The sequence below is a fragment of the Hypanus sabinus genome, chromosome 6 (genome assembly GCF_030144855.1).
Source record: "Hypanus sabinus isolate sHypSab1 chromosome 6, sHypSab1.hap1, whole genome shotgun sequence".
NCBI lineage: Eukaryota > Metazoa > Chordata > Chondrichthyes > Myliobatiformes > Dasyatidae > Hypanus > Hypanus sabinus.
The window spans coordinates 46,757,626-46,770,392 of record NC_082711.1 but is presented as its reverse complement, the minus strand read 5'-3'; the positions used below and the strand labels follow the sequence as shown (position 1 = coordinate 46,770,392).

The window sequence follows — 12,767 nt, the reverse complement described above, 5'->3', positions numbered from 1 at the left end:
CTGGGGTTGTTTTGATGTTTAAATGCACCAATAGAACAACTCGGCTCTTGTTAACGACACTATTAATGACTAGCTTTCAATCTTAGCTTATTTTTACATTTAGAGATCTCTTTCTGGAACTGAATGATTCCTACTCATGTCAGATCACCCTGTAAATAATACCTTACCCGGACAAGCAGGAGTGTCTAGCTACAAAGCTACATTATTTTTACTCCACTTTGTCATTAACTGGTTAAAAACTTCAGTCACTCTGTTTGCCAAGACCTCTATACTAATATCAATATACTTTTAAGACATCTTACATGTATGTTATACCTTTAAAGCAGAACCATATGAAGGTATCTTAAGATTTGGTTCTGCTTATGGTCTTCAGGCATGGGTAGGCAATATAATTAGATTTTGCCCCTGTTGGATGGTTTCTCTAAAGTTAAATTTATTTGTCACATGTACATCAAAACATAGAGTGAAATTCGTCTTTTGTGTCTGTGACCAACACAGCCCTAAGATATGCTGGGGACAGCCCACAAGTGCCACCATGCTTCTGGTGCCAACATAGCATGCCCACAGCTTCCTTGTCCCAAAGGGTACACCTTTGAAATGTGGGAGGAAACTGGAGCACTCGGAGGAAGCTCTACAGGCAGCGACAGAAAATGAACCTGCTGTTCTGCTTGCTGGCGCTGCAGAATGCTGCACTAACTGCCAGGTGGAGTGCTAGGTCAGGCAAACAAGATTCCTTTATAGGTTTTGTTTGGAGTTAGCTTTGTAACTAGAAGAGTCACTAAGCCAGTCAATCTAACTCAGCCAAATACAATGATGAATGCATTATATTATTGCCAGGTGCATGATAGAATTCCCATGCTTCTGAAACCATCCAGAGTTTGTTCACTCACAATGTACAGCTGTGTACAGGAGCCAATGTCACACCAAAAGACAACATGTTCTTTGGGTTCTCTTTGCAGATGTATACAGATTAAATACCAGTTTCTCCAAAATGTCTTCAAATAGATTTTCATTCCAATTTCTCTCCAATGACCTTGGAAGAAGACATTGATTCCCTTGGAGGTGAAATAGCTCCTTAAACCAGATTTACAGTAGCTTTCCAGTGTATTTCCAATAATGGGATGCCTGGGATTAGTTCCTCCTAATTTTGAGTAGCATATATCTAAAAGTTGCACATAATAAATCATGTGATGATGACCTTCAAGCACCGAGACAGCTACATGCATGAAATCTGTATTTCCTTATCGGAATGGCACTGTCTGAGTAGTTACCCAGGTGTTCGAGTGTATATTTACAGTCCAATGGCATTTGGCTCACAACTATAAATCTCAGGTCAATGCAGTGTTGCTGCAGGTAGTTATGCTGTCCCATCTAACCAGCGCTCTGATTCTGTTCTGACCTCCAATGCTGTCAATGTGGAGTTTCCTCTTTAGCCACCTGACAATGTGATTGTGCTGCAGATGCACGTGTTTCCTCCCACATCCCAAAGACTTGTGGGTGGGTAACAGCAGAGTTGGAAGGGGTGAGCGGTGTTGATGGTTATAGGAGAGGGAATTAGCTTCAGGGAAATCAGTGGGGAAATGGGATTGATGGGATTGTCTTGAGAGCTGACACAGACTTACTTACTACTCTCCTTCGGCTGGCAGGGGCCTGGAATTCACCGCCCGGGGGGTGACAGAAGTAGATGTCTTTAGATGTGCACACCAACGTCCTGCTGCCCTTCAATACTTCCGAGACCTTACCTTACATTGTCTATGCTCAATCTTTATTAGTATTCCGAAACGCATTACCACACAGTTATTTGGATTAACTTACATCTGCTATTTCTTAGCCAACACAGCAATATGATCCTGTAACCAAAGGATAACTCTCACTCTGTCAACAATTCCAGCAGTGTTCATGTCATCTGTGAACTGATCATACCCCCGATTCATGTAATGTGTTTTACAAGCAGCAAGTGTCCTAGCACCGATCCTAAAGAATACCATTAATCACAGGCATCCAAACACAAAGCAATCCACTACCATCTCCTTCTATCTCCTGTGGCAAGTTACTTTAGGTCCGATTTGTCAACAGGTTCTGAATCCCATGGGTCAGTCTCCCATGTGGCAACTTGTCAAAGACATTAATGAAATCCACGTGAACTGCATTTACTGCTCTCCCCTCATCAATACACACTGTTAGCTCCTTAAATAATTCAGTCAAATTCATCAGTCAAGATGAAGTCATGCTAGCTCTCTCTAATTAATCCCTAACTCTCCAGGTGATTGTTAACAGTATCCCTCAGAATTTTTCCCAATAGCTTTCTTATTATTAACATTAGGCTCACAGGTCTGAAACTGGCAGGTTTTTCCCTGCAACCCCTCTTGAAAAGAGGAAACACATTTGCTCACCAGCCCAAGAAGCTGAATGCAAATACTGCAATGCTTTGATTAATGCCAAATCAAAACCAATAGCCACCAAAAGCAAACACCAGCTCCTCTCAGATCAATTCAGCATTCTTTTTAGATGTTATGCAGTAGAATGATAAATTACAAACAAAAGAAAATCTGCAAATCTAAAGCAACACTTTTAAAATACTGGAGGAACTCAGCAGGCCAGGAAGCATCTATGGAAAAGAGTAGACAGACAATATTTCGGACCGAGACCCTTCATCAGTCCTGATGAAGAATGATAAATTCTCTGTGAAATGCTATGTTCAGAGAGAGCTTGGAAAACACAGTTCCAATAGATTTCATGAGACTGTGGGGAGCAAAACCAGGTAAGTTTACAGAGAGCTGGGGAACAAGGAACCCAATGCAACCAAGTTCTTAGTGAGTTAGGAATTAGCACCCGGTGAGGCAGATGTTGAACCAAAAGGAGCTCCATATAGTCAGTAACAGATCATCAGAGTGTTTGGTTTACTTGGAGATACCATTTGGCTAAGGATCAGTGATTTCTGGGAAGATGCTGGATGTTCAGTACATCTGCCCTCATCGTGTTCTACATCCTTCCATGGAGTGTGACACGGAGTTAACAAAAAGTTGAAAGTAAAGATTAGGAAATCAAGGGGGCACTAGCTTAGGTTTTCCTCACTTTCTCGACAGTAAACAAATGTTAAATTCTCTCATTGCATTGTAAGAGGTTGTGCTGATCCTTACAAAAATGTGATTTGGATGTGGCACAAACTACACAAAAGGGAGATTTGGTAATTGCTTTCAAAGTGTAGTTAGATATATCACAGTTCACAGGAGAAAAATGGAGAGTTAGACTAATTGTGCAGCCCTGACAATGTGTCATCATCGATATGATGGACCACGTGGCCTCCCTCACACTCTATCGCTCCAAGCTTTAGTGCCAAGTTGTTCAATATGTGCTGTACACATTTACCCCATGAACTTACTCTTCATCTTTGAGAGGAAAAGAGGCAGTAGCTTTTCTATGATAGGTTGAGAGAGCACTTTATCATTCTTATTGCAGGTGCACCTTTCAACCCCTTTCAAACTCTTCAGGGAAAATCCACATCACTTCATTATAGAGCCATCATCTCATCTCAATCACCTCATTTCAGAGATGAATCACTGAAACACTCGATATTCTGGAATTGAGCTCATTGCTGAATCTCCTTCTCTATTCACCTTGAAAACCATCATTAGCATTTACCACTTCAATCGTTTTTCTTAACCATTTTCTCCGTCCTCGTCAGAGTATAGTAGGCACTTGACTACTCATCCTCTGTATGGTTCCATGAGTCTACACTAACTTTGTTTGCCGTTCCACAGTAGTTTTCATTTATCCACAAGGAAGTAATACGAATCATACTAATGCAATATTATTTATTGTGAATTATCTTCAGGTTCACATATGAGATTGCACCAGTGTTTGTCCTGTTGGAATACATCACGCTGAAGAAAATGAGGGAAATGATTGGCTGGCCTGGAGGATGTGGAGATGGAATATTCTCACCTGGTACATGAATTTTAGGCTTCCTTTGTGACTTACTTTTCTGGTAAAGTTAAATTGAGAAGAATAGCAGCCGTGGAATAATATGTCATTATTCACCAGATCAAAAAGAAAAGGTGCTAGATAATTATATAATCTCTTCTAAGCTATACCACAGACTAAGACAGAGAAGACTCCAGTTATGACTTCTTTAGAAACTTTTTCACCCTTTTGGAATAGTTGAGATTTACACTTGGTGGCCACTTTGTTAGATAGAGGTGTGGAACCCAGTGTCATCTTCTGCTGCTGTAGGGTTCAAAATATAGTGCAGTCAAAGATGCACCTACACACACCACTGTTGTAACACGTGATTATTCTCCTCTGATCCCGCTCATTCACAAGGCGTTTTCACCTACACAACTGCCGCTCAATGGATTTTTTGTTTCTTTGTTGCACCATTGTCTGTAATCTCCAGAGATTGCTGTGCATAAAAATTGCAGGAGATACTCAAACTACTCCATCTGGCACCAACAATCATTCCATCATCAAAGTCACTTAGATCACATTTCTCCTCCATTCTGATATTTGGTCTGAACAACAGCAGATCCTCTTAATAATGTCTACATGCTTTTATGCATTAAGTTGCTACTGCATGATTAGTTGATTAGATATTTACTTTAGGTATACCAGTGTACCTAATAAAGTGGCCACCAAGATTATAGTTTGCTTAGACTTTAAGGCTTAGCTGCCAATTGTTTTGTCAATACATAACAAGATTAGCTGAAACATGCCACAACACTTGCTAAAATAGTGAAATATTTAGTCTTGGAATTTACTGTAAATTTCTGATGTAACATAGGTCTAAAAGTTGCAATGCAGAAGTTCTTTTTTTCTTCAGAGACATAACGTGAAAGTCGTTTTAGCAGGTTTTACACCAAATCCAGTAAGTTCAAATGCCTCCAAAAATTTTCAGTACCTCTGAAGTTATATGTGCTTAAAAGTATTACTTTTAACTCAGCAATGTGGTGTCAACTGGAGGCCAATGATTAGCAAAAGTGAGCTTCCTTCATTTATACTTATTCTGAGGATATCAAATTTGCATTACACAAATCCACACACATACAAAATGCCGGGGGAACTCAGCAGGTCAGGTAGCATCCATAGAAATAAACAAACATTTTGGGCTGAGACTCTTCTTCAGGACTGAGAAGGAACGGGTAAGATGCCAGAATAAATAGTGGGAAGAGGGTAACAGGGATAGCTAGAAGGTGATAGATGAATCCAGGTGGATGGGAAAGGTCAAGGGCTGGAGAAGAAGGAATCTAATAGGAAAGGAGAGTGGAGCTTTGGAGAATGGGAAGGAGGAGGGTGCCCAGGGGGAAGTAATAGGCAGGTGAGAAGTAAAAGGTCAGAGTAGGGAATAAAGGAAGAGGGTGGGGTAGATTTGTTCACCAGAAAGAGAAATCCATATTCATACCATCAAGTTGGAGGCTAACCCAACAGAATATAAAGTGTTGCTCTTCCACCTGAGGGTGGCTTAATCTTGGCACATAAGGAGGCCATGGATCGACACATCAGAATGGGAATCGGAATTCAAATGTTTGGCCAGCAGGAATTTCCGCTTGTGCCGGATGGTGCAAAGGTGCTCAGTGGAGCAATCTCTCCAATGTAGGTGAGGCCGCAGCAGGAGCACTGAACACAATAGACAACCCCAGCAAAAATAAGTGTTGCCTCACCTGGAAGGACCGTTTGGGGCCCCGAATGGAGGTGAGGGACGAGGAGTATGGGCAGGTGTAGTATTTAGGGCGGTTGCAAGGATAAGTACCAGGAGAGAGACTAGTTGGGATGGACAAATGGACAAGGGAATCAAAGAATGAGTGATCCCTGTAGAAAATGGGGTGGGGTAGGGATGTAAATATATATTTGGTGGTAGGATCCGTTTGGAGATGGTGGGAGTTGCGCAGGATAATTTGTTGGATGTGGTGGGTGGTAGGGTGTTAGGTGAGGCCACGAGGAACTCTACAACTATTAAGGCGGTGGGAAGATGGGGTGAGCATGGATGGACAGGAAATGTAGGAGACGCGGGTAAGAGCAGCATTAATAGTGGAGGGAAGGAAACCCCATTCTTTAAAGAAGAAGGATATCTCTGATTTCCTGGAATGAAAAGCCACTTCCTGGGAACAGATTCAGCTGAGATGAAGAAACTGAGAAAAGGGAATAGCATTTTAACTGGAAGTAGTGTGGGAAGAGGTATATTTGATTTAATTGTGAGAATCAGTAGATTTATGAAAGTTGGTTCACAGTTTATCTTCAGAGATGGAGACAGAGAGATCAGGAAAGGGGAAGCAGGTGTCAGAGATGAACCGAGTGAATTTAAGGGCAGGGTGGAAGTTAGAGGTGAAGTCGATAAAATGAATGCGCTCAGCATGTGTGCATGAAGCAGGGCCAATGTAGCCATCAACATAATGAAGGAAGAATTGGGGACTATATCTAGAGAAGACTTCAAACATGGACTGTTCCACATAGCCAATGAAAAGGCAGGCTTAGCTGGGGATCATGCAAGTGCCCATGAATACCCCTCAAGTTTGGAGAAAGTGGAGGAACCCAAGAAAAATTGGTTGAGGGTGGTGACCAGTTATGCCAGATGGAGGAGGATGATTGGTTCTTTTGTCAAAAGAGGGGCGGAGAGCTTTAAGCTTTCTTGATGGGCATAGAAGATGAGGCAGTCATGGGCAGGGAATTGAAAGTTACTGAGGTGATCAAGGGCATGGGAAGGATCTGAACCAAAGGGAACAGAACCCAACATGTCTTCTCAGGTTTCTAAAAAGTTCTCGTTACAAGCAAGTTGTTCAAATGTTGCATAAGTATTTGTATCTCAATAGAAAATTCAACCTCTGACTTCAGAGGAATGACACAAGTCATATGTATAATGACATAACAATATCATGCATTGATTGCTGCCAATTCAAGCTCAGTTGAATTGAGCTTTAGTGATTGTGTAATGAATTCTAAATCAGATTTATTATTACTGACCAATAATTTGGGACATGTTGTTTTGTAGCACTAGTATAGTCCAAAGGCACTAAATTGCTGCAAATTACAGAATAAATAGTTAAAAAGAAAGGAATAACAATGTATTGTCCATGGGTTAATGGGCTGTTCAAAAATCTGATAGCAGAAGGAGAGAAACTGTTTCTGAATCACTGAGTGTGGGTCTTCCGACTCTTATACCTCCTCCTCGATGGCAGTAATGAGAAGAGAGCAGGTCCTGGATAGTTAAGATCCTTAGTGTTGGAATCTGCCCTCTTTTGGCACTGCCTCTTGAAGATGTCCTTTATGGTATGGAATGTTGCACCCATGATGAACCTGGCTGAGTCTACAACCCTCTGAGTGTTTGCTAATATACATCTACAGAAATCTGTAAGCCTTTGGCAAAAGACCAAATCTCCTCAAACTCTTAACAAAGTAGAAACCTGCCCCTAAACTCTCTATATCCTGCTTTCAAAATCCTCCCACTTACCAGATATCTCTTCACCTGCTATCAGCCTGATACAATCAACCCTAGCTAGTTCCTGTCTAATGCCATCAAAATTAGCCTTGCCCCAATTTAGGGCTTTAACTTGTGGACCAGCCCTAAAATGTCCCATAATAATTTTACAACTAATAGAATAATAGTCACTGGTCATAAAGCAATAAATTACTTCTCAAAATAGCTAATGATCTGCAGACCTGGTGTTTAACATTTTATGAAGAAATTCCCACACATGACCCAATTTCTATTAATGTTCAGCTTCACTTTATTGAGAGTAATTTGAAGCCAAACTGGAACATGTCTCCGAATTCATCTTTTTTTTCAGATTTCTATCTTGCTATCAGATTCAACATTGGATCAAAACACCCAGCAACATCACTGACAGGAATCTGTGCAATACCTGTATTGTTATTTAGAAAGTTTTTCGCATCTGTCAGTCATGTAGTGATGCTGTCTGTAGATCAAGCAACCATTCACTTCATCCAGTTGATGAAGGACCAGCAGCTTTGTAGATAATGGAAGGACTGACAAAGTGATTAATTAATTTTTATAAGGCAGTTAAAAATAATATTCCCTGTCTCAATACAGCTGTCCTACTGTTCAATGGTGAGATTTTTCTTACATAATTCCAAATTACACCCTAAAGGTATTGGCACCATTATTGACGCTTATAAATATCACTGTGTACTTTTTTTAGACAATTCCATGTCGAAATCAGGTCAAGGAAAGTGAAATGGTTTGTGGTGATGCAAATGATGTAGTCCTGTCAGTAAAAGGAGAGCAAAATTCAACTCTTGGGCTGGAGTTGTAGAAAATGAGCAATAAAAGGTGTGCTTTTTGAAAGAGGTAGTGGATATATTGCCTTCTGAGGGGTAAAGTGGTAGAAGAAGTGATGTAACCATTATGAATTGGCTTGCCTGGCATCTCAATGACTAAACCCACAGTATTAGTGAATGTTTTGTGATTCTTTAGCTCATCCCACCATTGAATCTACACACCATGGTCATCAGTGTGTATACCACATCCTTTAGCTTTGGATGAAGCCAAGGAGAAGTTTAACTGCAATCTTGATAAAACTTTAGTCCACATCTCAAATGGAGACTAACTGATCCTTAAGGAAAGGGGACACAAGCCTAAGGCAAAGGGTAAGTAGTAATGACTCACTTAACCGGTGTCTTTCTGTTGACCAAATTCATGGAGCATGGCCTTATTACAAGAAGCACCCGCTACATCAGAGAGACAAGTCCAAGATGGCACTACAAGTATTATGACATGCTAGAATATATCATTAATTGTGCAAGCGATAAAGAAGATTACTGCATGTCACTCATGCCAGGACATAATCTTGGACTTCTTGATGGAAAGACCCCAGTCAGTTTGATTTGGCAGCAGCATCTAAAGCTCCATCGCGCTGAGCACTGGTGCCCCCCAGGGCTGTGTGCTTAGCCCACTGCACTTCTAGATCCAGCTCAAACCGCATCATCAATTTTGCTGACAGTGTTTGGCCTCATCAACAACAATTATGAGCCAGCATACAGAGAGGAGGTAGAAAGGCTTGTAAAATGGCAAGAAAACAACACTCTGAGTGTCAATGTGGACAAAACAAAACAGATAAGTGGACTACATGAAGGTGCAGGTTCACCACTTTGCATTGTGCATCAGTGGCTCTGCCATGAAGAGCACAAAGTTCCTTGGTGTGCACGTAACAGCTGAAATAACCTCGACCCATAAAACCTCCTCATTAGTAAAGAAGGCACAGCAGCATCTATATTTTTCTTAGGAGATTGAAGTGTGCAAGTCTCCCTGCCTGCATTCTAACAACTTTCTACAGGACAGGGTGTTCTGTCTAGCTGCATCATTGTGTGGGTCAGAAGCTGCAAGGCATCAGACTGAAAAACCTACCAGAGAACAGTACAAACTGCTGACAGGATCTCCCTTGCCCCTGTTTGCAAAATTTACTGGGAGTATTGCAGACGAAAGGCCTGAAGCATTTCTGAAGATCCATACCAGCCATTCCCCAATCTGTTTGACCCACAAGCATCGGGAAGGAGGTACAGGAGCATCAGGCCTAGGGCTGCCAGACCTAGTAACAGCAGCTTCCCTTGGCTGTGAGACAAATGAATACCTTGCTATCACCAATGTCTCGTCACAAGGACAGCGAACTGTCTACTGTTTACTGCTTATTGTTTGCCTGTGCTGTGCATTACATGCACTTTGAATTATATTTTAATAATGCATTTGTGGTCATACTTTGTTTTATGTGCTGTGTGTGATGTATTTGGCATTGGGAAATGAACTTGCTCAGGTGTCAGATCTCTCAGTGGGAGAGCATTTTGGAGATAGTGATCATAATTCTATCTCCTTTACCATAGCATTGGAGAGGGATAGGAACAGACAAGTCAGGAAAATGTTTAATTGGAGTAAGGGGAATTATGAGGCTATCAGGCAGGAAATTGGAAGCTTAAGTTGGAAAAAAATGGTCTCAGGGAAAAGTACAGAAGAAATATGGCAAATGTTCAGGGGATATTCGTGTGGAGTTCTGCATAGGTACTTTCCAATGAGACAGGTAGGTTATGGTAGGGTACAGAAACCATGGTGTACAAAGGCTGTAATAAACCTAGTCAAGAAGAAAAGAAAAGCTTGCAAAAGCTTCAGAGGGCTAGGTAATGTTAGAGATCTAGAAGATTACAAGGCTAATAGGAAAGAGTTTAAGAAGGAAATTAGGAGAGCCAGAAGAGGCCATGAGAAGGCCTTGGTGGGCAGGATTAAGGAAAACCCCAAGGCATTCTACAAGTATGTGAAGAGCAAGAGGATAAGATGTGAAAGAATTGGACCTATCAGGTGTGACAGTGGGAAAGTCTGTATGGAACTGGAGGAAGTAGCAAAGGTACTTAATGAATACTTTACTTCAGTATTCACTATGGAAAAGGATCTTGATGATTATAGTGATGAGTTGCAGCAGATTGAAAAGCTTCAGCATGTATATATTAAGAAAGAGGATATGTTGAAGCTTTTGGAAAGCATGAAGTTGGATAAGTCGCCGGGACCGGATGAGATGTACCCCAGGCTACTGTGGGAGGTGAGGGAGGAAATTACTGAGCCTCTGGCAATGATCTTTGCATCATCAATGGGGACAGAAGCAGGGACAGAAGGATTGGAGGGTTGCGGATGTTGTTCGTTTATTCAGGAAAGGGAGTAGAGATAGCCCAGGAAATTATAGACCATTAAGTCTTACCTCAGTAGTTGGTAAGTTGATGGAGAAGATCCGGAGAGGCAGGATTTATGAACATTTGGAGAAGTATAATATGATTAGGAATAGTCATTATGGCTTTATCAAGGGCAGGTCATGCCTTCCGAGCCTGATTGAATTTTCTGAAGATGTGACTAAACACATTGATGAAGGAAAAGCAGTGGAAGTAGTGTATATGGATTTCAGCAAGGCATTTGATAAGGTACCCCATCCAAGGCTTATTGAGAAAGTAAGGAGACATGGGATCCAAGGGGACATTACTTTGTGGATCCAGAACTGGCTTACCCACAGAAGGCAAAGAGCGGTTCTAGATGGGTCATATTCTGCATGGAGGTCGGTTACTAGTGGAGTGTCTCAGTGATCTGTTCTGGGACCCTTACTCTTCATGATTTATATAAATGACCTGAATGAGGAAGTGGAGGGATGGGTTGTAAGTTTGCTGATGACACAAAGGTTGGAGGTGTTGTGGATAGTATGGAGGGCTGTCAGAGATTACAGCAGGACATCGATAGGATGCAAAACTGGGCTGAGAAGTGACAAATGGAGTTCAACCCAGATAAGTGTGGTGGTTCATTTTGGAAGGTCAAATATGATGGCAGAATATAGTATTAATGGTAAGACTCTTGGCAGTGTGGAGGATCAGACGGATCTTGGGGTCCAAGTCCAGAGGATGCTCAAAGCAGCTGTGCAGGTTGACTCTGTGGTTAAGAAGGTGTACGGTGTATTGGCTTTCATCAATCGTGGAATTGAATTTAGGAGCCGAGAGGTAATGTTGCAGCTATATAGGACCCTGGTCAGACCCCACTTGGAGTACTGTGCTCATTTCTGATAGCCTCACTACAGGAAGGATGTGGAAACCATAGAAAGGATGCAGAGGAGATTTACAAGGATGTTGCCTGGATTGGGGAGCATGCCTTATGAGAATAGGCTGAGTGAACTTGGCCTTTTCTCCTTGGAACGACGGAGGATGAGAGATGACCTGATAGAGGTGTGTAAGAGGCATTGACCATGTGGAATAGTTGCCACAAGAGGACACAGGTTTATGGTGCTGGGGAGTAGGTACAGAGGAGATGTCAGGGGTACATTTTTTACTCAGAGAGTGGTGTTTGCGTGGACTGGGCTGCTGGCAATGGTGGTGGAGGTGGATAGAATAGGATCTTTTAAGAGACGTTTGGATAGGTACATGGAGCTTAGAAAAATAGAGGGCTATATGTAAGCCTAGTAATTTCTAAGGTCGGGACGTGTTCGGCACAACCTTGTGGGCTGAAGGGCCTGTATTGTGCTGTAGGTTTTCTATGTTTCTATGTATGTTTTCTGGGTGCAGCATGGTCTGAAGATTTTTCTTTCATTTGCTGTATATACGGTATGTAGAGTCAAATGACCTTAAACTCGAACTTTGAACTTGAACTTTACGTACTGCATAATGGTAGCTGCTGGACCAGCCACAGAATGATTCGTTCTATTATCTCCATCAACTTCATCAGCATCAATGGAGCACTTCTGTAACGAGCTCTTCAGGCCTTCGCTGGACACTGGAGAGTGTTGGACTCTGAGGTTTTAGAGCATCTGAATTAGTTAATTGTTGTTTAATGAGAGTCATTAATCATTCAGAGTTCCTTGTGTTTTTCCCGAGCTCCTTGTAATGGGGTTTCCTGGTACTTTCTGTATGAGCTTTTATGTTTATTTTGCTAGGCTCAGGTATTCTGTGTTACTTGTATTATTTAAGCAGATGCCCAGTTTGTGTTAATCACAGGGTCCTCGTTTTGAGAATATTACTTCTCATGGTGTTGCTCAGCTGAGCCACCGATTTTCTTTTGGAACTATTATGAATAAACTCTCATCACCATCGGAGTTTGTCTTTTCTCCGTACTTGGGTTCCGATATTTCCAGCACACATCACAACAATTGCTATAACATCAACATCACCAAGGCCACCACGAAACCTAGTCTTCATGGACAATGCTTCTAGTTCATCACCATTCCATCGGAACTCGAGAATCTACAGTGTATGGGCTGTTTGGAAGTCTGAAGTAATTGGCCCCTGGAAAAGACTTCTCGCTTTAG

The 12,767-nt window shown here is 41.7% G+C and overlaps 1 protein-coding gene across 1 annotated transcript in view; it reads left to right on the top strand.

Annotated features, from left to right (window-relative positions):
- gad2 (glutamate decarboxylase 2) overlaps positions 1–12,767 on the top strand; it is a 103,543-nt gene that overhangs the window by 44,969 nt on the left and 45,807 nt on the right. Inside the window, exon 6 of the mRNA XM_059971332.1 lies at positions 3,836–3,948. Within this exon, the coding sequence (XP_059827315.1) occupies positions 3,836–3,948 (113 nt within the window). The remainder of the gene's footprint in view (positions 1–3,835; positions 3,949–12,767) is intronic.